Source organism: Podarcis raffonei, chromosome 3, assembly GCF_027172205.1.
Source record: "Podarcis raffonei isolate rPodRaf1 chromosome 3, rPodRaf1.pri, whole genome shotgun sequence".
In the NCBI taxonomy this organism is placed as follows: Eukaryota; Metazoa; Chordata; class Lepidosauria; order Squamata; family Lacertidae; genus Podarcis; species Podarcis raffonei.
Genome location: NC_070604.1, coordinates 2,044,836 through 2,072,420, shown reverse-complemented (window position 1 = coordinate 2,072,420; position 27,585 = coordinate 2,044,836). Strand labels below are relative to the sequence as shown.

Below are 27,585 nucleotides of genomic sequence, written 5' to 3'. Positions count from 1 at the left end.
TGATTATACCAGTAATTTATGAAATTGCTAGGAATACCAATAAAAACATGCTCATAAAATCAAACATATTTCCCATTTATACTTTACTCATTTTTATGGAGAATCAGATATATTTAACAAACATAATTTATGCTTGGCCCCCATTCAACCAGCACATGGTTGTTAAAACATGTTATACGGGTGAAATTTGGAATAAAAGTAGTATTGGTTCTAGATAATTGCACACAAATAAATATGGTGAGAATCCCTTTCCCTTGCTGAGATAAAAGTTTTGCTTTTGCCCATTTTATGATTCTACAGCACTGACCACTACAGAAACACCCAAAATAGAACACCACTCTGACAGTAGGTTTAGAGATGTTTACTTTTATATTTGAACAAAGTTTGTCAGTTTAAAGAAATAGCATTCATGTTACACAGTTACAGTCTCTATTTACAGTTATCATTTTATTTAATATTGTGTTAAACTTGGTTAAACTATTTTATTTTACACACTGAAGCTAATCTATCCCGGGTACAATCTAGTACCTTGCTAACCACATGCTTCTTTCCCTTGAAATCAGTGAGATTTAGAAGTGCTTCCAGCTTTGCCGGATTCTAACCAGGGATAACGCTAGGTAATTTTAGCCCCCTGAATAGTCTTACAGCCCCACCCATTTAGATACATTCCTGGTATGTTAGATAAAAAACTAAAACAGATTGCCAAACCTGATTTAAAAAATGAACTCTGAGCATGTGCAGTTCACATTTTAACTCAAATCACTATCCTGTACAGAATCACATTTGCTTAAGAATATGTTTTGTTGTAGAAAAGGGGGGGGAATAAATTAATAACAAATTATAAAATAATAAAATGAGCAGCTGCAACTATGCCAAGATAGCCAACCCCGGCAGTTTTTTGTGGCTCTAGGGCCCTAGATTTCACTCTTCAGAACCAGCACGACCACCACCTGCAACCAGAATCATTGTTAGTTTCCTGCTGTCCACTTTCCTATAACTTTTTATGGCTCTCTGATCTTTTTACATCTTTGGTGCAGTTAATTTATGAAGAAACAGCAGAAAAAAGCTCAAGGATCTACACAGCCATGTCTGTGGCTCTGGTGATGTAAACTCTAGCATACAGTATATGTAAAAGCCATACAGCCTTTATTTGTTTCCATCAATATTACAGCTACAGTCCTATGCATTCTTTACATAGGAGCAAATCCCACTGGAATCCAAGTAAAAATAGTTAGGCTCTAACCTACAGCTACTTTTTAGTCAAGATAATCATAATACTAATGCTTAAGAGTTGTATCGCCTTCTGGGATCCCACAAGTTACTATTAACTGGGAAAAGTGATCAGCAGAGAGGCTTTTATAAAAAAAGAAGAGCGAAGATCAGTTTTGCCAAAAGCCTATCTTTGTGGAAGCATTTGGTGGAAATTTTTTATTTCCACATTAAAATTGAGTGTTGTCTATTTTAAGTAGCTCTGTGCTGGTCATTTCCAAAAGCTTCTTTAAACACCTAAACATTATTTTTTACTCGGCAGATAATGTTTTAGAGTACAAGCTGGTTTGCTAAGAGCTAACCTATCTTCCTGTCATTAAGAAATTTATATTGTTAGTTGTGTGTGCAGTTTCACTATTTTCTTTATTTTTTTGCCTTTGGTTGGGATGTCCTCAATCATAAGCTAGCCAGAGCCACAACCCAGTTACTCCCGCTATAAGAAACCAACGACAGGCGTTCCTGCTTCCTCAATCTTTGACGGTCTAGGTGGGAAACGTCGCCCGTGCAATGCCTAGTCCGACCTGGGCTGCTTTTGGTGGGTGTCCGGGACTCGGAGCGGCGGCTTCGTTGGTTGCTTTTTGTTCCAATGCAGCTCCGCCACCATCGGCCCCTCGGCCGGCAGCGCCATGGCCTCCCCCCGCCCCGCAAGGGTCTCTCAGAAGAGACCGAAAGAGAGACCGGGGAATGCCCCCCCCACACAAGCTTTGTCTGCTTAAAATGCCAGGGAGACAGGGAGGTGTGTGTGGGGGGGGGAGAACAGGTATCGCTGAAGACGAAAGAAGAAACCAAAGCGAAACCCGTGTTCTGCTCAGGGCCACCTCCTCGCGAGAAGGACCAGAGGCTGCTCCCCCAGAGGAGCCGCTTGAGGATGAAGCGGGCTGGCGCTTGCCAGGTCTTCTTGGCCGGGCGCGCCCTCCTCTCGCCGGCCGGGCAGCTCGGGGGCAGCAGCAGCCGCAAGCCAAGGGCCGGCTGAGAGGGGGCTCTCTGCGCGGGGAGGCGGCGTTTCGGGCGTTTTTAAGAAAAACCAAATTTGCTGCCACTTGTGTGCAAAAGACAGCCAGCAAAGCCAACCCCTCTTCTGCAAGGCTGTTTCTTTTTGAAGTCAGGGCATCATGAACTCCTTGGAGGGCGCGGGAGGAGGCGCTGGGTGTCGGGGGGGGGGGGTCCTTAGCAAGGGCTTTTCGGGTCTGCAGTTCGGTGAATAACAAAGTTGCTGCGCGGAAATGTCTATCATGTAAAGTATTCACTGGGAGGACCGTGCCCCCCCAAGCGCAGCTCTTGCTTTTGCCCTCAGCCCTTGTCCGGGGGGGCCCGGCTTTGGCGCTTCCGAAGCAGCCGCAGCCCGAGGACCCCCCCCCCTTTCTGCGGCGGCGGCGGCCAAGGCGCACGTTGCGGTGTTTGTTTTGAAGGCGGCTGGAGCCGGAGGACGCGCCGCGCCGCCACGTGCTGCCGCCTCCCGTCCGCGTCGGGGCGGCTCGGCTCCGTCTCTGCGCGCGCGCGTGGATCAGGGCCGCGCAACCGGGTCATTTGAAGCCCCGCTTTGCCGCGCGCCCCTCCCCCATTCCAGGAGCCCCAAAGCGACCCCCGACTTCCCCCTGCGGGGCCAAAGCTGCGATTCTCCCTGGGACGCCCCCGAGGAGTCGTTTCTGAAGCAACAAAAACTCTGACCAAGTCTGAAGTTTTATCTGCCTCCCCCCCCCCGCCACTTGTTTGTTAAGGCGCGCGCGCGGGGGGGCCTTTAAAATAAGCCGCTGGAGCCCTCCCTGCGCCCCGGCCAGCCCCCCCTCCCGGCTCATCCTGCCCCGCTTCCTTCCCGGGAGTCGGAAGTCGAGGAAGCCTCGCTCCTCCCGGCCGCTGTCTGCAGTCGCTGCCCGCCGCGGGATTGTTTTGACTGCCGCGTCTCCGCACCCGGAGAGCGCGCGGCTTCCGCGGGCCGAGCGACGACGCTTTTCGCCGCAGAGCCGGGTCCCCCCCCCGCCTCCCCCGTGGCAGAAGCGACAAAACAACCAGTAACCGGAAAACGCGAGCAGCTCTGGCATCTTGAGTCTGATCCGGCCGGAGGGGGGCCGGCGGGGGAAGACCTCCCGGGAGGGGAGCGAGCCTGTCCCCGCCGAGGTGCCCCCCCCGCCCCGGGCGCGCGGGGCGATCCAGAAGGAGATCTCTGGCCGCTCCTTCCCCTCCTCGCCGAGAGACCCCCATCACACACCCCTGCCCACCCCCACCCCGCCAAGCAAGAAATAAAGCGGCAGCGGCGGGCGCGCGCGGGGGGGGGACCACAAACGTGTAGCAATCGCCGAAGAGGCGGGTGCCAGAGGTGGCCGAGCGAGCAGAGAGACTTGGAGCACCGCGAGGAAGCGAGAGACTCGCCGCCGCCGCCGCCACTGCCGGGAGCCTCGGCGCTCGGAGCGCAGCCCGGGGACCCCCCGCCCCGCCGCCGCGCCAGGGTCTCCCCGGCAGGCAGCACAGCAGCCCTTCTCCGCCCTCGCCGCCGGCTTGCCCCGTCCCCCTCCCGCCTTGCCGGCCCCGGCCGGCTCTCCTCCCGCTCTCCTCGGTCCCAGTCCCGCTCCGACGCCGCCTCGACGGACCAGCGCCCCCTCCCCGAGCCCCCTGCCAAACGCGCTAACTTGTGGCTGTTGTGATGCGTATTCCCGTAGATCCCAGCACCAGCCGGAGGTTCAGCCCGCCTTCCAGCAGCCTGCAGCCCGGCAAGATGAGCGACGTGAGCCCCGTGGTGGTGGCGGCGGCGGCGGCGGCCGCCCAGCAGCAGCAGCAGCAGCACCCGCAGCACCCGCAGCAGCAGCAGCAGCAGCACCAGGAGGCGGCGGCGGTGCCCCGGCTGCGCCCGCACGACAACCGCACCATGGTGGAGATCATCGCCGACCACCCGGCCGAGCTGGTGCGCACCGACAGCCCCAACTTCCTGTGCTCCGTGCTGCCCTCGCACTGGCGCTGCAACAAGACGCTCCCGGTGGCGTTCAAGGTAAGAGCAGCCAGCGAGACGCCCTCGCCCGCCCCGGGCACCGCTGCCCGGCCCGGCCCGGCCCAGCCTCGCCTCGCTTCCCGCCGGACCTTCTCCTCCTCCTCCTCCTCAGGTGCTTCTTTCACCTGGCGGAGCTGCTCCTCTCGCTCGCCGCCGCAGACGCGCCTCTCCCCTCGGACCGAGAGCAGCCGCGTGGCCCCCGTGAGCGCCCGGGGAAGCCCTCCGGGCGCCGCGGGGTAGAAAGCGAAACCTCGACGGGGCGCGCGGAGGTCGGCCCTGCCGGGGTCTTGGTCCCTCCGCCCGGGGCGCGCCCCGCTCTGGCTCTCTCTGGTCCTCCGTCCCGTTTCCTTGAGAGATTCTTCCTCGCCGGCGGCAGCCTTCCCGTCCCTCAACTTTCCTACCTCTTTCGCTGCTCCGGGACCTTTACCACAAACAGCTTCATTGAACTACAAGCCGCACACGCTTTGCCTCTCCACAAACCTGGAGCAGCTTCCTCACAACTGCCATATATCCATATGGATGTGGCTGCTTAGTATAGATATCCCACAAAAAGGAGCCCTCTATTCCCTATGGTTAACCCTCAAGGGGATTTTAAAGGGGTGTTGGATAACTCTAACAATAATGGCTCTGTCCCAAACTTATTTGTTTATGAAGTCAATGGGCACTCACTTTTTCACCGAATTTAGAATCCCTGTTGATATTTTTGTCAGTTCTCCATTAACAATCAACCCCCTCTGGTCACCTCACTCTTAGCCATAGCAGTCCACTGCTACTTGCAAGAGCGTTCCCCAATAACATAGACTCTCCTTATTGCGTGACACCTTAAACCCCACGGATGACAAAGCATCTCAGACTGTAAGAGACAATACAGCAACTCCCCACTTTAGTAAAATATCCCTAGCCATACAAAGTTATCTTCCAAATCTCTCAGCTAATAACCAGCTTAACCACAAACGTTGGTTGCATCTAATTGATGATCAGGGTCAATTATACCCTCAAAAACATCAGGCAGGGTCTTTTGGGGGGACATTTGAGCTACCCTTTTCAGAATGAAAGAAAGTGGTGGTTTAGCCGCCCCCCCATGTTTCCTTTAATATGTTTCAAACTTCCAGCACTAGACATCTTTCCCTTACTTACAGCTTCTAAAGCTATTTCAACTGATATATATATATACAGCGATAGAAATTGGGTGTTTGCATTATGCAAACTTTTGATGCACTAGATTAAAAAAAAGAAGAAGTTGTGGGAAGTTTCTTTTTGCAGTTGAGTATGTCTGTCCAAAGTATAAGATTTAAAGTTCTGTTTGGAAATTGTCAAAACGTACATACTTCACATAGGGAATTACCATATTTTTCGCTCTATAAGACACACTTTTCCCCTCCTAAAAAGTAAGGGGAAATGTGTGTGCGTCTTATGGAGCAAATGCAGGCTGTGCAGCTATCCCAGAAGCCAGAACAGCAAGAGGGATCAGTGCGCACCGATCCCTCTTGCTCTCCTGAATTCAGCGATAGCCCCGCAAAGCCTCCTGAGCGAAGAGGGAGAAGCGCTCCCTCTTTGCTGAAGAGGCTTTGCATTGCTTTCTTGTTTCTTGTTATCCTCCTCTAAAAACTAGGTGTGTCTTTTGGTTGGGTGCGTCTTATAGAGCGAAAAATACGGTATCTTGATTCACTGAGTAACAAGGATGAAAGGGCCTTGAAAGAGTGACAGAAAGGATGGGCTATGGGTTAGCGTCTAAAGATGGAAAAATGGGGTAGCTGGGCACTTCCTTTTTCCTGTGGGAGATTGTGCTGGACTCCTGCTGGATGAATTAGGAAGTGTTTGCCCAGAAGATGCTGGATTTGCCAGGAGAAACAGAGGCTGTATTATTAGAAGGTTCACACATCAGTTAAGTACCACCCAGATCTAAATCAGGAATGTTTTTAATTTTCTGCTAACATGCTCACACCCTTCTCACTTTAGGAAAGGTAGAGTGCTTTTCCCTTCCACTTTGATTTCTTGTGCATACTTTACACTACTCAGTTATATTTGCAAAAAAATTACTCATTTTTTCCACAGTGGGACATCCCAAGGCATTTATTGTCCCAGCAGTGGATAACTTAAAAAATCTAAAAGTGGCACATAGGGATCAGGTATATGTACAGGGAATGTAAATTGAATCAATCCAACCATTTCCTCAGGACCAAGCCCTTTCCCTTAGCATTTGTCAATAGCCATACACTTAACCCTCAGTTGAAAATCGTGCACAGACAGAAGGATGCATAAATCCAGAATGCAGCAGCTAGGCTGGTGACTGGGAGTGGCCACCAAGAGCATATAACACTGGTCCTGAAAGACCTACATTGGCTTCTAGTACGTTTCTGAGCACAATCCAAAGTGTTGGTGCTGACCTTTAAAGTCCTAAACGACCTCGGCCCAGTATACCTGATGGAGCATCTCCACCCCCATCGTTCAGCCTGGACACTGAGGTCCAGCGCCAAGGGCCTTCTGGCGGTTCCCTCAATGCAAGAAGTGAGGTTTCAGGGAACCAGGCAGAGGGCCTTCTCGGTAGTGGCACCTGCCCTGTGGAACGCCCTCCCATCAGATGTCAAGGAAATAAACAACTATCTGACTTTTAGAAGACATCTGAAAGCAGCGCTGTTTAGGGAAGTTTTTAATGTTTGATGTTTTATCACATTTTTAATGTTCTGTTGGGAGCCGCCCAGAGTGGGCGGGGTATAAATAAATAAATAAATAAATAAATAAATAAATAAATAAATAAATAAATAAATAGATGGTGATGATGATTCTCCAGAGAATGGACTGTACATTTCACACAGTGCAGGAAATGGTGCTGTGTTTGTAAATGGAAAACAAGACATTATTAAAGCTGTGGAGAAATTTGACAAGGTAAATTCAGTCTGCTGGATTCCCCTCCTCTAACAAACAATGACTTTTTCAGCTGTAGGTTTCTTGGAAATCCAGTAGTTTCAGTTTTGATGATGGCTGTAATATGCCATGCATTCTACTGTTGTCGAATAGCTTTAGTGTTTAGTAAAGTTCTATACTTTGTTCAAAATTCAATGGACAAACAAACACTCCATGGAATTTTGGATTCCTCCAGGTAACCTGTTTTTACTGGACACTTGTTACAAGGTGATTGAAAAAGTTATTGACGGTTGCTTCCCCACCCCTTTTTGGAGGGTAGCAGAATTCAGTTATTTGAACTTGCCAGCAGCCTACTATGCAATCTGCAATCTTTCTTCATAAACTGCGAGAGATCTGTGCCTCAGATGTGATTATTATTGTTCTCTGTCTTGGCTCTACATGATGCAGCTTGCAGATAGCAAGTTGAGATAGAGCCTTGGAAAAGTAGACTTTCTCTCAGGGAGTCCTTTTTTCTCTTGTACATCTGCCAACATTCTCAAGAACCGTGTCAGTTCTTCTTAATACTTTTCATTCGCAGAGAGCGCTGATAGGAAAGGGTGAAGTTTTTATTGTACTTTTGATCAGTGTTAAATTACACTGATGTTGGATTTGTAATGCACAGAGGCAAGCATTATATTCCATTGCAATTAATATACGCTTGTCTGCTCAGTTCTGAAGTGTTTTGAAGGTAGCCGCCAAAAGAAATCTTGAAATGCATGGGCACAGGCAATATGTATGAAGAATATATCCGTCAGACAAATAGGACAGGGTTTTTTTTAAAAAAAAACCCCATAAATCACATGTCTGCCCATGGTCAGGTATTCATACTTGCACCAGTTAACTTGGGTGACTCAATTCAGTGCTGACTGCATAAAGATGCTACTGTGGTTTGTGCCTTATATGTATGCAATAGATACCTTCCTGTTGCAACATCCAGATGCCCTCCAGATATTTTGGGCTGCAGTTCCCATCACCTCCTGCCAGCATAGCCAATGATCAGGGATGATGGGAGCTGTAGACCAAAAGGCCTGGAGGGCACCATGTGGGTGGAAGGGTGGTATAAACAGCCAGAACTGAGGTGACAAATATGCTGACCTGTGCCCTGAACATTTTCCTGATCTTTGTATAGCATGCAGATAGAGCTTTCACTTGTATAATGTGACGGAGCAGTGTACTTTGTTTATAGCATGGTGTTGCACTAGCGGTAAATGAGGGCACATGATGTTGGTTGAGGTGGACTTTGGTAATAGGGTGCCCTAAACAAGAACAAAATTTAGTGCCCCACCTTAATACTTCTTATTTTCACAATAGTTCCTGTTGGTGCTTTGAGTAGGCACCTGTATAAATATAGGTTTTTAAATATATACTGTATTGGCCCGAATATATGCCACACTTTCCCCCCAAATTCCGACCGTGAATTGTGGTTTAAATTCGCAACCTTACAAAAAATGGCTTTTATAATATTGCTGCTGGAACAGACATACTGCAAAACAGAATGGGTGTGAGTGCCTGCCGAATTTTAAGGGAGCGGCTTATTTGTGGGCGCAGCTTATATATACACAGTGCTTTTTTCTAAAAAAATGTTTAGGGGTACTCTCATTTTGACTGAAGAAAATCACCATTTTGTAGTTCAAATCAGGAAAAATAAATACAGTAAATGGACAAAAGTACAAAGAACATGCATTACCTCGTATTACACAGTTCACAGCTCAGAGTAAGTTCCACATTGGCATGAGGTTGTGTGCACTAACATCTTCCCTCCTACTTCCAACTCCTACTTCACACATTAAACGCTCACTTCTGTCTGAGACTCAGGAAACACCGGGACAGAAAATGAGGCTGCCATCAGGGGTAGCAATGGAACTGATGATTCTCCATACTAGAGAAGAAACAATTTTCAAATTTTCTTTTAGTTTCTTCTCCCGTTAGATGTTTAGGGGTATGCGTCTTGCTGCGTTCCCCCCCCCCCCAGTGTGTGTGTGTGTGTATAATTTTGCCTCCCCCCCCCAGCTTGGCTCCCTGGGGAGAAGAACCTCCCATACTGCCCTAAATCTGGTGCTGGGGGTGGGTGGGTGTGAGAGGGCAGGCAGGGAGAGAGAACCTGGTAAATGCTTTTCCTAGATGCCACTGATAAAAGCCTCTCAAGTGATTTGTAGGAAGATTGTGCTGAAACCTCCAATATATATTTACAAATGTGTTTAGTATATAAGCTCATTGCATATCATTCCTAATTTATCTTCTGAGGAAAAAACACCTGTTGAAAATTGCATAGAAAGATACACAATGTACAGAATGATGTACATTCATTTTTGTAAAGTATTTTGGTTTTAATTGTAGAAACTGAAATTCCATACAGTTCTGCTATAGCATCTGCGTCATCTGAGTATTTCAAATTTGTCACTAATTTAAAAGTAATCTTATATATTTAGAATGCCTAATAAAAATACACATTGACCTAACAATTACATTGACCAGATCAAAGTGTTTATATATAGCATTTGCTTTGAATGGGCTTAAACTTGCTGCTGAAATTTGGAGCAGTATCTCATCACAGCTCAGGTGAAGTAGATGAAGTCCATTATAAGCTGAGGCCACCTCTTTCATTCAGATTCCCATGGCATGACTCATTCTGTATGGTGGGACTGGACCCATTTAACCCACTGGTAATGTTTTATTGTATCTTGTATGGTCACTAACTGAGCATTCACAAATAAGAGAGAGGGGGAGTGTGTGTATGTATGTGTGTGAGAGAGGCCTACCAAGTCAGTGGGACTATATGAAAGTAAGTGGTTGAAGGATTTGTAGTCAGAATTATTAGAAAATTGTGTCTAAACTTTTTGCCGACTCTGAAAACAGTAATACTAGCAAAATGTTTTTAAGATAGCAACAGCAGCAAAAAATACATTTAGGTGGGTATAGCTATTCAGCAGCACTGCAGAAGTTAAAGGTCAGCATTTCCACCTAACCCCCAGTTTTCAGAGTTTATAACTCAGCTGGTTTAAGTAGCTTCAAGCTGAAATTTGGTGTACAAATTGTAGGCACACATGCATTTCTAAATCGAACAAAGCATAGTGTAGGCATGTTGCTCTTTTTAAAGCTACAGGGAGGTGCTACACTTTAAAGAAAAATATTTTTATAGAAATGTATTCCAGTATTACAAATAGTAATAGCCTTAAAAGAATTTTTGAAGGATTTATTCTTGTTCTAGTCCAAATAATCTTTTTATGATATTTTTTATTTATATGGTATTGCTTCCCAGTGACATGACACCCTACTTTCAGTTCACATCTGGAGCTCTTCAGGGTAAACACTCTGGTCATTTCAAGCCATGTTGGCCTGAATTTAACCAAATTGGTTACCAAGCTAGCTGGATGAAATTAGCTTTTTTTAAACAATAATTTGAAAGTTTTAAGAAGCTTGTTCATTTTGTCATAGACTTTCTCCTGAGCCATTAAAGTTTTGCATGGAAAAAACACAACTACTTATGACATGGCATCTTTGGAAATTAGATAATTAGAAAAAATGAATTTCAATGGTGCATTTGAGGCACATTCGAAAACGGAAGCAATTATTTCCAGGTTTTGGGCATGTTCAGCTCCCGTGGTGCTTGAAAACCGAGGTTCCACTGTATTGTGAGTCACTCAGAACATATACTTCATTGGGCGACCATACAAATATAGTTAACAGTAATAGTAAATCCAGTTTTTCATCCTGGTTCATTCTACCCTGTTTTATAAGACCAAATCCTGATTGAGGTAGGCAGTGCATAACTGGGCAGGATAGCTTTGGGAAAGGGAACCTCAGAAAAGAGCAAAGTAGCAGCAAGGCCAGCAGAGAACTGGCCATTTGTATTACAATCGTCACTGAAGAAAGCACCACACTCCAAGAGTTCAGAGATATCAGTGGAGGCATGCTTGTGTCTGAGCTAAGGACAAAGTCTAGCTGTCCAGTGGCCTTGTCTTGTGGGGAACAGTGGAGGGGACAACTCAGTCCAGATTCAAATGTGCCACAAGTAGAAAGTGAACTAAAAGTGCATGCAAATGGGTAGCTCTAACTGACAAAAGCACAAGCTATACAACAATTCAAGTAGATTAATACACATATGTGCACATTTCAACATTTATAGAACATTGGTCCCAAGCGAGGTGTCGGCAACTGAGCGAAGCCGGGCGCCTCGTAGCGTAAGCAGCGTGCGCTGGGTGGGCCTCTCCAGGGCCCTACGCCAATCCCAGGTGTGCAGGAGGGCAGAGCCAGCTGGCCGCCTGAGTGCCTCACTGGCTCGCTCTCCCCCAAACCTGCGTCGCAGAGCCGCCCGCCGCGGCACTCCCACTGACGGGCGGGCTCTTCCCCAGACTCCAACTCTCGGTCCGCGGACTCTCAGCCTGGCGCCGCTGAGAGCCCAGCGCCCGGGTGCCCCGCACCCCTAGTGCCTATGGTTAAGAAGGCCCTGCGTGTGATCTTCCATGTAGATTAAAGCCCCAGGACTTCCCATGGAGGTTAAGGCTAACCATGGCTGCTGTGCCCTTCCCTTGGTATCTGCAGTGATATGCTGGGTTTAGCAAGTAGGAGAGTTCATGTCCCACTTGTGGGTTCCTGTAGACACCCGGATGGCAACTGTGAGAACAGAATGCTGGCCAATAATGCTTAGTTTGACCCAGTAGGCTCTTTTTATGTTGTTTAGAAATTATCCATGGCATTTACTTTCATTGCTAGCAAACTACAACCAGAGAACAGACAATTCTGTTCCTTCCATGCAAGAATCACTCCTCTTCCTTCCTTCAACAAATCTTCACACACTCAAGGTCCTTTTTATGACTTTCTTGTTCCAGGCAATCTCTTTTTGGCTGTTTTCATAATGGCTTAATTTGACTCAGCCAAGGAATTTGTTTTCAGTACAAGAACTGAGTCCAGAAAGATAAGAAGAAAAGTACCTGTAGACATATGTCCAATGCCTCTCCCTTGCCACTGAAACACACTTCAAGTTTAGGAAGTGCTTGCCTTTGAACACCTGCTTAGGCGTGATTTTCATTATGCAGAGCTGAGCCTATGACACTTCCCCCCACGTTCTTGGCTTGCCTTTTCCTGTGTGTGTGTGTGTGTGTGTGTGTGTGTAAGTGTGTAAGACACACACATAATACATGCACACATAAAGCTTTATAGGACCAAACCAGGACTTTGAATTGAGCCTGGAAACTGATTAGTAACCAGTGCAGTGAGGCCAGAATCTGTATAGCATGCACAGGCCCTCTGGTCCCAGTCAATCACCTGGCTGCTGAATTCTGCACTCGCTGTAGTTTCCGAATTGTCTTCAGACGCAGCCCCATGTATAATGCATTGCAGTAATCTAACCTACAGGTTACCGGAGAACAGAAAAGAAGCTGGATTCTCACTGTTGAGATGGGGTTGCAGCTGGGCCACCAGCCAAAGCTGATGCAAAGCAGTCTGTGCCACTGAGTCTCCTTATGACTCCGGTGACAGAAATGGATCCCAAAGTTCCCCAAGCTGTGCAGCTGCTCCTTTAAGGGGAGGGCAGCCCCTTCCAGAAGATGTTCTAGGGCGCAGGAGATGGTGAATTTCCTCGCTTAAGGCTTCCTTCTGTTCATGCCAGCACTGGATGCATCTCTCAAATTTCCTGTAACAATATAAAATGATAAAAGAACAAGAAAAAACAGAAATAAGTTCCATAATATATGTTACAAAAGCTTCTTCAATTTATTACATAAAAGCAAGGCAACAATTAAAATAATCTGGAAATAATTTTAATTACATAAATTAATCTGAACAATTACCTAAACAATTGAATGTGCACAATCGAGACCTGCGACAGAACGTTGTGGTATGGAAGACTCTCGTTCAGCCAGACCCTTTCCCAGGATGTGCCATTCCATCTACCCCATTTTTCAGCCCTCCCCCCAAGAATCAATTGGCCTTCCCTGCCCACTGAGCAGGCTCAGATCCCATTAGCCTGTTTGGGGGGGTCCCTCCTTAGGATTTTCCCTCCCAAATCTTTTTTGTAATGCAGCAGACCTATGCGTTTCCTCCGAGTCAGCAGGCTCCTCCTTCTGGTTCATAGATGCTGCCATTTGGAGCATTTTCCTCTGAAGTCCTGAAACAGACTATAAGAGTTTAATGCTGATGATAACTCAACAAGCACACTGGGCCACAGTTAGAAAATTGCTGTCCTGGACTCCTTTGGGAGGAAGGCAATATATAAATTTAATAATTAAATAAATGCAGTCAGTTTGCTCCTGTTGCTGTTCTGGTACTGGGAGATAAGGCACGGCTTGCCTAAGCACTACGTGCAAAGCTAGGCTCCAAACGATGTAACCAGGGGTTGTTCTTTGCTTCCTGCTTGTGGTTTGAATGGGGGAGACAAACCCTCCATGTAGCACTAAGCCAAGCCATGGCTTAGCTGCAGGTCGCACGACTGCAACTTCGTAGCTGTGCACTAGCACGCTTGTTTGGCCATTGCTACTGTCCCAGGTCATGGTGGTTTGCAAGGTGACACCTTTAGCACACGTGCCCTGCAGGCTGCTTTGGCTTTAGAAACACTGGACCTTGGTTGCACCCTTGCAACTTCATTCACCACTTAGATTCAGGCTGCCTGACTGTGATTATTTCTTATTTCAATAATGGGCACAATCCTTCTGGAACTTCCCTGCATACAAACTCCAGTGTAAAGAGAAGCTGTAAGCGGATTGTGTCTTCAGTTTCTATTCTGGCAAATAAACATTCAGACTAATGACTGATTTGGCATATTGGTTGATACAGGCGCACTGATTCCCTCTATGTCAAATGTGGATTTCTTTCATGTTAATTATTTTTTGCCTCAACTGAGTTGATTCTAAGATATTGAATATTGAATCCATTTATGCCAATGCGAGTTTTGCCTTGGAATCATGGATTCTCAGAGGTGTGTGGTGTGGCTAAAACACAGACACAGGCATGAATAAATTGAACTCAAAGCAGAATTGAAAACAAATTCACCTCCAGATACATTTATAGGTTAATATTCACTACTGGAGTTATCTGGGTCTTTGCTTCGCACTTTGCAATGATATTGTAGTCTGCTTTTAATCAGCTACTAGGATGGGGGAATCTGCATATTTCTAGAGTGTTAAAAAGTATTCATTGGAGATCAAAATTATTTAATCATGTGATAAGAGTATTGTCATGGACTTGTTGGATGCAGAGGAATGGTGGGAGGAACCAGCTTGGGACCCACCAAAGGAAGAAGGCTAAGAGCCTGGGTGCTAGGGTGTTGATGAGTGGTCAGAGGTGGGAGGAGGTGTTGGAAGCTGAAGAAGTAACGGGTTTAGTGAGCTGGGAGAGTCTGTGGCGGAGAAAAGTCCAGAATCAGAGGCTGAAACTGAAGCAGGTGGGTTGGAGGGGGGAGGCCAAGAGGCAGAGATGAATCAGGCCAGATGAAGAGTTGCAGATGACTCCTCCTGTTGCTGCTGCTGCTACCAGCTCCCCTCCCCTCTTGTCTCCCAGAACTAGAAGAGGGCTGAAATGGGTGGAGGAGGGCTAGGCTGCACACAGACATCGTTTCTGATTGCTTGGAAAAGGCCCTGCAGAGGAGGGGACTCAGACAGTTGTGGGGAGGTGGGGACTTTCAGTCTCAGCAACTGATTCATGGGGTCAGACCTGCTGGGGATGAGCTGCTGTGCTCATTAGGCCTGACACTCAGCCAAGTCTGTGAAGATTGTGCTTCTGCTACTAAACAGATTCACTGCTGGCTCACTCTTGATGTGTATCTAAAATTGAATATATTATAATAGATCAATGGTGCTAAATGTTTAGGTTTAGTAAATATTAGGATTTAATTAGAATTTGTATGTTATAACTGGGATATGTTGTAAGACAATCTCAATGCGTATTAGAAGGGGATTATGTAATGGGTTTGAGTTGTTTAATTAGTGTTTATGTGTACAGACGGTGTGCCAGACTCCTGAGAATGTAATCAAGGTCCATGTGTATTGGAATGTGTGGACCTCCTTCTGAGCATCAGCAATTTAGCATGTGAAGAGTTAATTAACCTAGATAAATGTCCCAAGTGTGTACCAGCCTTCAATCTTAGTCAACCAACAAGTGTTGATGAAGTAAGGGAAATGCCTTTGTTAGGGGATTAACCATTGGTACTTCAAAGCATCAAAAGAACTGACCATTAGAAGGCAAATGAATAAAAGAGGCTTAATTTATAGGAAAAGCAGGGTTAGGAGAGATGGCTTGGACTTGAGTGCAGCACTGCTGTGGGGGGGAAGCCCCTCATGAGATGACCGTGTTGCAAGATTTGGACTCCATGTAAACTCAAGTGTAAAAGAGTGAATAAATCATATTTCTTAAAGCTACAACAATCCCCACCACGTCATTTGAACACATTAACTGGTCCTTGTCTCTTGAAGTCCTTGTCTCATGAGCACTGGAAATTAAAAGTGGCTCATTGTCTAAGTGCTAGCATTTCAAATATTTGAATATGTCTATTTCAATTGCCTCTTAATAATCTTTTCTCCAGACTGAAGATACCAAACTTCTCAAACTTTCCGCATAGGACTTCTTTTCTAGGGCATTTGCCACCTTGGTTGCCTTACTTTGGGCACATTCCAGTCTGTCAATGTCCTTTCTTAAACTGGACACCGTGTTCTTGCTGAAGTCTGACCAAAGGAGACTGAAGTGGCATCCTCGCTTTCTGCCATTTGTACACTGGGTCTCTGTGGATGCAGCTTAGAAGTGCATTGCACCTTTTTTGCTGCTGCATTGCACTCCTGACTTATGTTTAGCTTGTGGTCTACTAAAAGCCCCAGATCTTTTTCACATGCACTGCTTTTGAGCCAGGAGTCACCTATTCTATTTTTGGATCTGAATCTTCCTGCCTAAATGCAGAGCTTTTCATTTATATCTGTTGAAATTCATTTTGCTCTGGCCCAATTCAAAATCATGTCAAAATCATTTTGGGTCCTGTTTTTTATTTCTTCCGATATATTTGCTATCCTGCGCATGGTGTCATCTGAAAATTTGACTAGCATCCCCTCCATTCCATCATCCAAATTATTTATAAAGATGCTTACCATTACCAGGTCTGGGACAGGTCTGTGGCACCTCACCTGTTACTTCTCTCCTGGTTGATGTGAACCGGTGGCTAACACACCTGGAATAGTTTGCCAACCAGCTAAGAATGCACTTATGAATGGTCCATATTTTACCAGCTTGTCATCAAGACTACCATTGTGGACCTTGCTGAAAGCCTTACTGAAGTTAAAATATACTATGTCTAGAGCATTTCCCTGAAGAGGCTAATAACTCTGTCAAAGGAAGGGAAACAGGTTGATCTGGCATGACATGCTGGTTCTTAGTGATCAGCCCCCCCCCCCTCCATGCACATGGATGGACTGGTTAATTATCTGTTCTACAACTTTTCCAGGTTGGTCTTGCCGCTGCCAATGCAACTCTGTTGGCCCTGTTTCTGACCATCCATGCAGTGGAGGGATCTGTAATTGGGAGTGCAGGACGCATGTGGGCTTCCTTCACCTTGATGTGGATGCCAGATTCCGCATGTTGAAGGGAGTCTACATGTATAGAGCTTGCTTCCCACTATAGACATTGACCCTCAGCACAAGGAAGGGGGGCTCACACACCACAGTGAGAGATAACGCTGGTATTTGTGATTACTCTTTGTACGATTTGCATGTCCCAATTCATCTCAGAATTCATAGGTGGGTTTGAGATTGAAGCCACAAAACTCTATTGTGTCTTTTTCGCCATAGGTGGTGGCTTTAGGAGAAGTCCCTGATGGCACAGTGGTCACAGTCATGGCTGGGAATGATGAAAATTATTCTGCAGAGCTGAGGAATGCATCTGCCGTAATGAAGAATCAAGTGGCACGCTTTAATGACCTGAGATTCGTTGGCAGAAGCGGAAGAGGTACATCATTTTATTATTATGCATTTATTCTATCAACAAATATAAAGCCCCAATTTGAAAATGTTTCCACACAAAAATACTGATTATTTTATAAACAAATCATGCTCAGCCTTCCATTTGTAAGATAAATGCTGGTTTGCAAAATTCTGTATTTCATAGAATCATAGAATCATAGAGTTGGAAGAGACCATAAGGGCCATCGAGTCCAACCCCCTGCCAAGCAGGAAACACCATCAGAGCACTCCTGACATATGGTTGTCAAGCCTCTGCTTAAAGACCTCCAAAGAAGGAGACTCCACCACACTCCTTAGCAGCAAATTCCACTGTCGAACAGCTCTTACTGTCAGGAAGTTCTTCCTAATGTTTAGGTGGAATCTTCTTTCTTGTAGTTTGGAACCATTGCTCCGTGTCCGCTTCTCTGGAGCAGCAGAAAACAACCTTTCTCCCTCCTCTATGTGACATCCTTTTATATATTTGAACATGGCTATCATATCACCCCTTAACCTCCTCTTCTCCAGGCTAAACATGCCCAGCTCCCTTAGCCGTTCCTCATAAGGCATCGTTTCCAGGCCTTTGACCATTTTGGTTGCCCTCCTCTGGACACGTTCCAGTTTGTCAGTGTCCTTCTTGAACTGTGGTGCCCAGAACTGGACACAGTACTCCAGGTGAGGTCTGACCAGAGCAGAATACAGTGGCACTATTACTTCCCTTGATATAGATGCTATACTCCTATTGATGCAGCCCAGAATTGCATTGGCTTTTTTAGCTGCCGCGTCACACTGTTGGCTCATGTCAAGTTTGTGGTCAACCAGGACTCCTAGATCCTTTTCACATGTACTGCTCTCAAGCCAGGTGTCACCCATCTTGTATTTGTGCCTCTCATTTTTTTTGCCCAAGTGCAATACTTTACATTTCTCCCTGTTAAAATTCATCTTGTTTGTTTTGGCCCAGTTCTCTAATCTGTCAAGGTCGTTTTGAAGTGTGATCCTGTCCTCTGGGGTGTTAGCTCAGACTACGTATTTATTCAGACTACGTTGCCATTCTAGGGTACAAAGCACACATGCCCCACCCAAACTACTTGTTGTTATCATATCTGAATTTTGGGAAGAAATATTTCAAAATAGTTCTAATTTTGTTGGTACCAACAAATGGGTGGTAGTACAGAAGCATGAAGGGACATGGGTGGCACTGTAGGTTAAACCACAGAGCCTAGGACTTGCCGATCAGAAGGTTGGCGGTTTGAATCCCTGCAACGGCGTGAGCTCCCGTTGCTCGGTCCCTGCTCCTGCCCACCTAGCAGTTCGAAAGCACGTCAAAGTGCAAGTAGATCAATAGGTACCGCTCCAGCGGGAAGGTAAACGGCGTTTCCGTGCGCTGCTCTGGTTCGCCAGAAGCGGCTTAGTCATGCTGGCCACATGACCCGGAAGCTGTACGCCGGCTCCCTTGGCCAATAAAGCGAGATGAGCGCCGCAACCCCAGAGTCGGCCATGACTGGACCTAATGGTCAGGGGTCACTTTACCTTTACCTTTACAGAAGCATGAAGGAATTTCTGTTGCGGAATAGAGGCAAATGAAGTTCAGTTTAAAGTTAATGGTATTGAGAAAAAGAATATGTTTTGCAGCCAAGTCCTCAGCATATTTACCTGAGTTCTCTCTCAAGGAAGCATCAAAGGATTCTGAGATTCTAGTCTTTATAGTGAAGCAGCTGCCCACGCTCTTGCAGGAAGCATTTTAATATGATGTTGCCTAGTTCCAGGATTAGGTTGGATGTTTGTAAATGAAGCCCCCTAGTTAAAAAACAACAATGCTTTAGCAATCCAAACCAAAATCCCCTTGAATTTTAATTTTGCCTGTAAATAAGCCTGGGCCATTCCCATCCTTTCTTCTTTCTCTACAATATGTCTTCCAGCAGCAGTGATGGGGAGGCCTGCCCCAAAGCCTTGCCAGCAAAAGGTTCCCAGCATAAAGAGACTTGGGAAATACAATTTGCTGTGACTTTGAGCTTCTTTGCGAAAGGTCCAGAAGCACAGATAAACTACAATTCCCAGGGAACCTCCTGCTGGCAATGCTTTCATGCCTAATAAAGAGCCAGGTAATAGCTCTCCTCGCTGTGCTCTCTCTACTCCATTGCTAGTAATGGAAGTTTTAGGCCAAAGGAAGGGAGAAGGGGCACCCATCAGAGAGGGAGAGCAGCACCTGCATGGAAAGCTGGACATGCTGATGGGGTGGCAGAGTAGTATTGGAATACTAAAGAGCATCCTACAGACAAAAATAGGGACACAATTGTTCTCATTCCAGAGACATCACCTATCCCCAGGACATGACGCCGAAACCTCTAACGTCAGCAGCCACTGTGTATGAAACAGCAGGCTGTGTGCTGTGTGTTGTTGTATTGAAGAGTGTGCATTGTCTTGTATGTGTGCCTAAAAGCAAGATGCATCTCTCCCTTCTGAGAGATTTAATTGCTAGGGACCTGGGAAGGGGGCTGAACTTTGAATAGCAACTATTCATATTAACAAAAAACCAAAAAACAAGGCAACTCCAAAAGCTAAAATTAGAGATAGTGATTTTCCAAGACCAGGAAATGAGGGATGTTCAGCTACAAAAGGACAGTTGAAGACAAGGGTGCCAGCTTGAATAAAATATTGGGGAGGCCCAGGTAAGCGCTGCCCCACATAGTCGATCACAAGGTGTGCAGCACCCCCCCATTTAAATGGCAATGCCCATCAACTTTGGGGGCTGCTTGACTCCTCAAATATTGTATGGGGGGGCAAAGCGTCCTTGGCCCCTAGGAGTTGGCTCCTATGGTCGAAGAATGGAATGTCCCAAATTTTCTGAAATTTTAGTTCACCTCTCAGAAAAATGCATGAGTTTCCCTCAAGCCCATTCCAAACTGAGGTGGGGAGATTTTGCTTATCTCTAAAATTATGTTATTTTTATTTAGCATTGGGTCTGTCTGATCCAGTGCTTACTGAGACTGAAAAGCTGTTGTAGGTTTCAATAAACTTTGGATCAGGTTCCATACATAGTACAGTTGCTAAATTAGTGAGAATCAAGTATTGTTTACTTTAGAATGGAAATGAATATGACTTTCTAGTTCCCAGAAGATTCAGCTCTGAAGTTTCCTCTGCCCTTTAAACATCTTTCTGTAATATGAAATTTAGTCTCCAGTCGTAACAACTTTTTATAGCAATAGAAAGACTGAAATAATTTCCACTGAAAATCCCTGTAACTGCTTCAAAATTGAAATTAGTGACTAAATAGATGTTTGAAACAATGATGATTTACATTTTTAAAAAATACAGAAATCCCCAAAGCAAAATGAGTTTGTTAGCTATATGAGGTTTAAGTAAGTCAAAATATATTAAGGTAAAGGTACCCCTGCCCGTACGGGCCAGTCTTGACAGACTCTGGGGTTGTGCGCCCGTCTCACTTAAGAGGCCAGGGGCCAGCGCTGTCCGGAGACACTTCCGGGTCACGTGGCCAGCCTGACAAAGCTGCATCTGGCGAGCCAGCACAGCACATGGAAACGCCGTTTACCTTCCCTCCAGTAAGCGGTCCCTATTTATCTACTTGCACCTGGGGGTGCTTTCGAACTGCTAGGTTGGCAGGCGCTGGGACTGAGCAACGGGAGCACACCCCGCCGCGGGGATTCGAACCGCCGACCTTTCGATCGGCAAGCCCTAGGCGCTGAGGCTTTTACCCACAGCGCCACCCGCGTCCCTCAAAATATATTAATTTGTTCAATATTTTGTCAGTTGTAGTACAAGCAACAACTTACGCCGCAATAAATCTTTGGTATCCTGATGTGATGCTAGCCGGGCAGAGCTGGGTTGCTCCATCCCATTTCTCTCTCAGGCGGGAAAAACCGAAAAACCTTTTTCTAGACTTGGGTTCTTGCTTGTTCTGCTGTTACCCAAGAAGTCTCAGCATGGGAAAGAAGGGTTTGACAGCAGGCTCTTTTTTTAAAAAAAAAATTCTTTTTATTAAGTTTCCATTTACCAAATTAAACATATCATACCAATTAGTCCAAATTGTATCAATACGCATCATAAAGTCCAAATGTTTTCCAAATTATAATTTTTCTGTGGGGGATACCCATGCTTCGCGATCGGCCAGAGTCCAATCATCTAATATTTCTGCTGCTTTCATATTTACAATGATGTTTTCAGTCCCATCTTCTCAACTCTTTGTCGTTACTCATTTTCCTTTTCTGTCACCTCCGAGTTCTCTCCGCAAGTGGATTGAAAGAAACAGTCTTGTTTATAAGGGGTGATATGATAGCCATGTTCAAATATATAAAAGGATGTCACATAGAGGAGGGAGAAAGGTTGTTTTCTGCTGCTCCAGAGAAGCGGACACGGAGCAATGGATCCAAACTACAAGAAAGAAGATTCCACCTAAACATTAGGAAGAACTTCCTGACAGTAAGAGCTGTTCGACAGTGGAATTTGCTGCCAAGGAGTGTGGTGGAGTCTCCTGCTTTGGAGGTCTTTAAGCAGAGGCTTGACAACCATATGTCAGGAGTGCTCTGATGGTGTTTCCTGCTTGGCAGGGGGTTGGACTCGATGGCCCTTGTGGTCTCTTCCAACTCTATGATTCTATGATTCTATGATTCTATATCTCTGTGTGGGCTTTGTAATGCTCTCTCGTAGATCTCTCACAGAAATCCAATAGTCCAGGCATTTGTTCGAGCAGACGCGCCATCTTGCCTCTGATGAAATACAGTCTAAATGTCCGCTCATTAACTTTCCAGACCTGCTGCATCGTAAATTAGTCCTCCAGGAGGGTAATAGCCTTTCAAATTTATGATCCCAAACTGATAACCGATCCACGGCTCTTCCCTAAGACCATATATCCTGCAGCGAAGGTCTGCCTGTCCATATCAAGTCACATTTCTTGCTGCGTCACAGAGAGAGCTTTTTTTCTTTTCCAAATCTTTCACGGAATAAAACCTTTAATTCATATTATTTCCCCCCCCCCACACAGTTCATTTTTAATCCCTCTTGCAAGTTAGTCGTTGAGACGGTTCTTTAAGGGGGAGGGTTGTTGGGTTTGACAGCAGACTCGTTCTGATTTTTACTCTGGGAGATAGCACCATGTGGTATTCTTGTGCCTTCCTTAAAGCAGCAGTGAAAGATGATTTTTTAAAAAAAGCAAATGAGCTTCATTTGCACCTCCCAAATTAATACACAGATCAGAACATAGAATCATAGAATTATAGAACATATGTAGTATTCTTTGGAATGTGAATTCCTCCTAATTTTGTGATACAGTTCTTGGCTCAAAAGTATACCAAAATGCCTAAAGAATGAATATTTTAGGATAAACTATGTTTAGAAATACATTCATTGAGATGAAATAAGCATTAAAATATTTAAATACTTAGATAAGTGGAGAAGTCCACATATACTGGTGCTGCAATGGATTGGATCTGACTTGCAAATGAGTACATGCAAAATTGCCCTGGCTGGGCAAAGACTGACCCTTCCCTTCCCTCTAGCCAGGCAAGGCTGCTGCTTCAGCCCAGGGGTTGGGGTCCTTTGGCCACCTTGGCCCAGCACTCTCGCTCTGTGGTGCCCTATAGAACAAGTTGTGCAAAAATAGGAACCAGGCTTTTCTGAGGCATGTAATTAACATAAATGCAAATCTGTGATAGGGGCCAGAATCACTGTTCTGGGGACTGCTTCAATTGTTTCAATCAGAGGGGTCATTGTTACTATCTTAACCATTTGTGAACCACCCTGAGACCTGAGGGAATAGGCGGTATATAAATTCAATAAATAAAATAAAATAAATGAAAAAATTGGTAAAAGTTATTTAGCAAGGGCTGTTCCCAGTGAATGGTTTTTATTTTAGGAATGTGGCCAATCATGTAATCTTTTAAATCTATTTCAAAGCTATATAATAAAGAGCACTTCTATTGCACAGATAATTTGATAAAAAATATTTTCCCCCTTTCTTATTTTAATGTATTGTTTTAAAATTATGTTTTGTCTTTATGTTAATTGATTGAGCTTGAAGGTTTTTTGGCATCTATTTCAAGATAGCCTGCAACAGAAGTACAGTAGTTACAGCACAAGACTGGTGCTGGAAAAGAACAGAAATCTGATGTAGCCCTTGTCTGCTCTAAAACTCATTTGAAACCTATGATATACATTTATTAAACAGTAGGAAATGAAGTGAGTATATAAAAAAATCACAGTGAGTATCCCTCACTCTTACCTCCCATGGATGAGAAGCTTTCTGTGATCAATGAGTAAAATTTACGAAAAGTGATAGTGTATTTTACAAACTCTCAACATATTTATTTAAGAAACTTCAAAGGATAACAAAGGGTATGTGCAAAGTTTTACTATATTGGCTTTCCAAGTTTTGGCTACTTTCCCAAATAGCAATTTTTATATTAAAAAAAAGAAAGAAAGAAGGGGGGGGAGAGACAGACTTAACTGCTTGCAGACTTTTCACGCATGGAAGATGAAGAAAGCTTCTTTTGATGAAGTGTAATTATGTCCAAACAGAGCTGACCCCCTCCTCCTATATTTCTTATGATCTTAACGGAAGAAAGTAGGGTTTTTCCTTTGAAGCAGCCGGGATTTGGTAGAGGATCTGAAATGCTAGCTCCATTCTGCTGCCAGAGGCACGATGGAGAAATTGGTCCAGACTTGTCTCTCAGACACAGAGCAGAGAGCACGAAAGAAAAAGTTATCATTAATGATGGATTTTTATAGCACTGCTTAAAATAGAAGGAAAGGAAACAGTAGTAGTAAACAGGAGCTCATGTGCTATAAACATAGCAAGAATGTTCTGGGCTAAGTAGACGTTTCTATTTATTGGAGCAGGGCAGGTAACAATATGAAACACATGTATAATATGAAAATGAAAATGAAAATAAGGCAAAATAAAACATGAGCTAGAACTTCACACGCAGTTGAAAACATTGCCCTGGCAACCAAAGATCAGACTAACTCAAAAGCTTTGCAGTACTTCCAGAAAAGGACCAGGCACATGCAAGCATCCAAGGGCAGTGCGTTCTGCAGCCTTTGCACAGCCCCAGAGACTCCCGTCCACAGACTCTTTCAGCTTCCTTATCTAATCTAGTTAGGGAGGTCTGCCCAACTGTTCCCTACTCCACCTTCCTGTTGCCACTACAGCTTTGTCTCAGCCACTTGATGTGGCCCCCTGGATGCTGCAGTGGAGGCAAGGAGTGAAAGAAAGTGGGTAGGGACGGGGAGAAGCAGATTGCATGTGCCGCTCGTCTTTTTACAAGGTGACGCAGTCCAGCAGCAGTGGTGAGTTGCAAATTGCCACTTCGATTGAACCATGCCTTATACGGAACGGTTTAAGGAGCTGGGTCTGTTTAGCCTGGAAAAGAGGAGACTGAGTGGCTATGTGATCGGCCTCTTCAAATATCTGAAGGGCTGTCACATGGAAGAGGGAGCAAGCTTGTTTCCTCCTGCTCTGGAGGGCAGGACTTGAACCCATGGCTTCAAGTTGCAAGAAAGTTCCTGACTAAGCATCAGGAAGAACTTTCTGACAGTAAGAGCTGTTAGACAGTGGAATGGACTCCCTTGGGAGGTTGTGGACTCTCCTTCCTTGGAGGTTTTTAAGCAGAGGTTAGATTGCCACCTGTCCTGGATGCTTGAGCTGAGATTCTTGCGTTGCAGGGGGTTGGACTAGATGGCCCTTCGGTCCCTTCCAACTCTATGATTCATTTCAAACGCTGCTGGCTGTAGTCAGGAAGGTCTATACAATAGTCTCCCAGCCTTACTGCCCACAGACACTTTACCTCCTAGAATGTTTTATAACACAGCAGGCCATTAATTAGAAGATATCCCAATATTGTTCAGAGTCAAGAAGGAGATGCTCCTTGATTTCCTGCAGAGCAGGGGTGGGGAAACTGTGCTCCTTCAGGTGTTGTGGGACGCCACCTCCTGGTCACCCCCAAAGAGGATGGCCAGTGGTCTGTGGTGTTGGCAGCGGGAGTCCAAAGACAGCTGAGGGGTCATGGCCCCCCAGCCCTGTAGTATGGCATCTAATATATGTTAGCTTTGTAGTAATTTCCTCCCCTCAGGAAACTGTAGCACTCTTAGAGGGGCAAGGAACCTTTAACAGAGAATTCTCAGCTTTATCAACTTCAGTTTCCAGGAGTCTTTGTGGAGGGGGAATTGTAGCTCAGTGGATGTCATTACTTAACTTCCTTTTACTGCACTGGTAGATAAGTGGTTAAGATTGGAGTATTTACTGCTGCAACCAGCAAGACATTCTACCATCTTTGTAGAGTTACTGCCTGACTTGTGGACACACATATCGGTGCAAATACTTATGATTAAGATATTTGGTCTGTAAATTAATTGCAACAGCATCTGACTGCAGAATCTGCCCTGTGCGCTTGTAGGGTCATTTCTCTCTTCAGCAGAGAGGTTCAACTACACCCAGATGTGTTAATGACAAAGAATGCCCAGTATGGGGGTGCACTAAAGGAGTGGTGCCAGATGACTTCTGAGCCAGCGAGGTTCATAAAAAGAACACTAAAATTAGTAATTAGCTACCAGAAGTAAATTTCAAGGCCACAGAGGAACCAGTAAAAAGAATGTGGGAAGGAGCTGGTGCGGAGAGAATCTGGTCAGGATCTAGCAAAAGTCAGGCATTTTTAAAGTCGCAGTGATTTTACTGTGAGAGATTTCAGCAAATGCTTTATGATGCAATCTAAGTCTACTCAGAGGTGAGTCCCATTGAAGTCAATGATGCTTATTTCCAAGTAAGTGGTGTTACGATTGTGCCTTTAGTGACTCCAATGGGACTAAAAAGTGCTTAGCTTTAGGCTGGATCATGACTTTTATCTTCGGCATGACTATAGATCCTCATAAAACACAGTGTTTTCTCTGATATAACAAGAAATACAGTTGGCAAATGTGTATACTAATATGTATTTTGATTATGTAGAATGTATCAAAACAGACCAAGCATCTTAATATTTTATATATTCAAGGCTTTGCTAGAGGTATTTTTGCATTTTAGACCCTGACATATGGTTGTCAAGCCTCTGCTTAAAGACCTCCAAAGAAGGAGACTCCACCACACTCCTTGGCAGCAAATTCCACTGTCGAACAGCTCTTACTGTCAGGAAGTTCTTCCTAATGTTTAGGTGGAATCTTCTTTCCTGCAGTTTGGATCCATTGCTCCGTGTCCGCTTCTCTGGAGCAGCAGGAAACAACCTTTCTCCCTCCTCTATGTGACATCCTTTTATATATTTGAACATGCCTATCATATCACCCCTTAACCTCCTCTTCTCCAGGCTAAACATGCCCAGCTCCCTTAGCCGTTCCTCATAAGGCATCATTTCCAGGCCTTTGACCATTTTGGTTGCCCTCCTCTGGACACGTTCCAGTTTGTCAGTGTCCTTCTTGAACTGTGGTGCCCAGAACTGGACACAGTACTCCAGGTGAGGTCTGACCAGAGCAGAATACAGTGGCACTATTACTTCCCTTGATCTAGATGCTATACTCCAATTGATGCAGCCCAGAATTGCATTGGCTTTTTTAGCTGCCGCGTCACACTGTTGGCTCATGTCTAGTTTGTGGTCCACCAAGACTCCTAGATCCTTTTCACATGTACTGCTCTCAAGCCAGGTGTCACCCATCTTGTATTTGTGCCTCTCATTTTTTTGGCCCAAGTGCAATACTTTACATTTCTCCCTGTTAAAATTCATCTTGTTTGTTTTGGCCCAGTTCTCTAATCTGTCAAGGTCGTTTTGAAGTGTGATCCTGTCCTCTGGGGTGTTAGCCACCCCTCCCAGTTTGGTCTCATCTGCAAATTTGATCAGGATGCCCTTGAGTCCATCATCCAAGTCGTTGATAAAGATGTTGAATAAGACCGGGCCCAAGACAGAACCCTGTGGCACCCCACTAGTCACTCTTCTCCAGGATGAAGAGGAACCATTGATGAGCACCCTTTGGGTTCGGTCAGTCAGCCAGTTACAAATCCACTGAGTGGTAGCATAGTCAAGACCACATTTTACCAGCTTCTTTACAAGAATATCATGGGGCACCTTGTCAAATGCCTTGCTGAAATCAAGGTAGGCTACATCCACTGCGTTCCCTTCATCTACCAGGCTTGTAATTCTGTCAAAAAACGAGATCAGGTTAGTCTGACATGACTTATTTTTCAGAAATCCATGCTGACTATTGGTGATCACAGCATTCCTTTCTAGGTGCTCACAGACTGTTTGCTTAATGATCTGCTCCAGAATCTTCCCTGGTATTGATGTCAGACTGACTGGGCGGTAATTATTTGGGTCCTCTCTTTTCCCCTTTTTGAAAATAGGGACAACATTTGCCCTCCTCCAGTCTGCCGGGACTTCGCCTGTTCTCCAGGAATTCTCAAAGATGACTGCCAGTGGTTCTGAAATCACATCTGCCAGTTCTCTTAATACTCTTGGATGCAGTTCATCTGGCCCTGGAGACTTGAATACATCTAGACTAGCCAAGTAGTCTTGTACTATCTCCTTA

The 27,585-nt window shown here is 45.3% G+C and overlaps 2 protein-coding genes across 12 annotated transcripts in view; one reads left to right on the top strand and one right to left on the bottom strand.

The window, feature by feature from the left end:
• Positions 1–3,911, bottom strand: part of SUPT3H (SPT3 homolog, SAGA and STAGA complex component) — a 326,581-nt gene extending 322,670 nt beyond the window's left edge. The window contains exon 1 of the mRNA XM_053380349.1: positions 3,894–3,911. The gene's annotated coding sequence lies outside the window, so the exon portion shown is untranslated. The remainder of the gene's footprint in view (positions 1–3,893) is intronic.
• RUNX2 (RUNX family transcription factor 2) overlaps positions 1–27,585 on the top strand; it is a 223,478-nt gene that overhangs the window by 67,968 nt on the left and 127,925 nt on the right. For 9 of the 11 annotated variants that reach the window (XM_053380332.1, XM_053380335.1, XM_053380328.1 and 6 more), the window contains 2 exons: positions 3,924–4,249; positions 16,918–17,074. In XM_053380332.1, the coding sequence (XP_053236307.1) occupies positions 3,924–4,249; positions 16,918–17,074 (483 nt within the window). Of the gene's footprint in view, positions 1–3,755; positions 4,250–16,917; positions 17,075–27,585 lie in introns of those variants that run through there. The other 2 variants (XM_053380333.1, XM_053380338.1) reach the window with 1 other exon arrangement.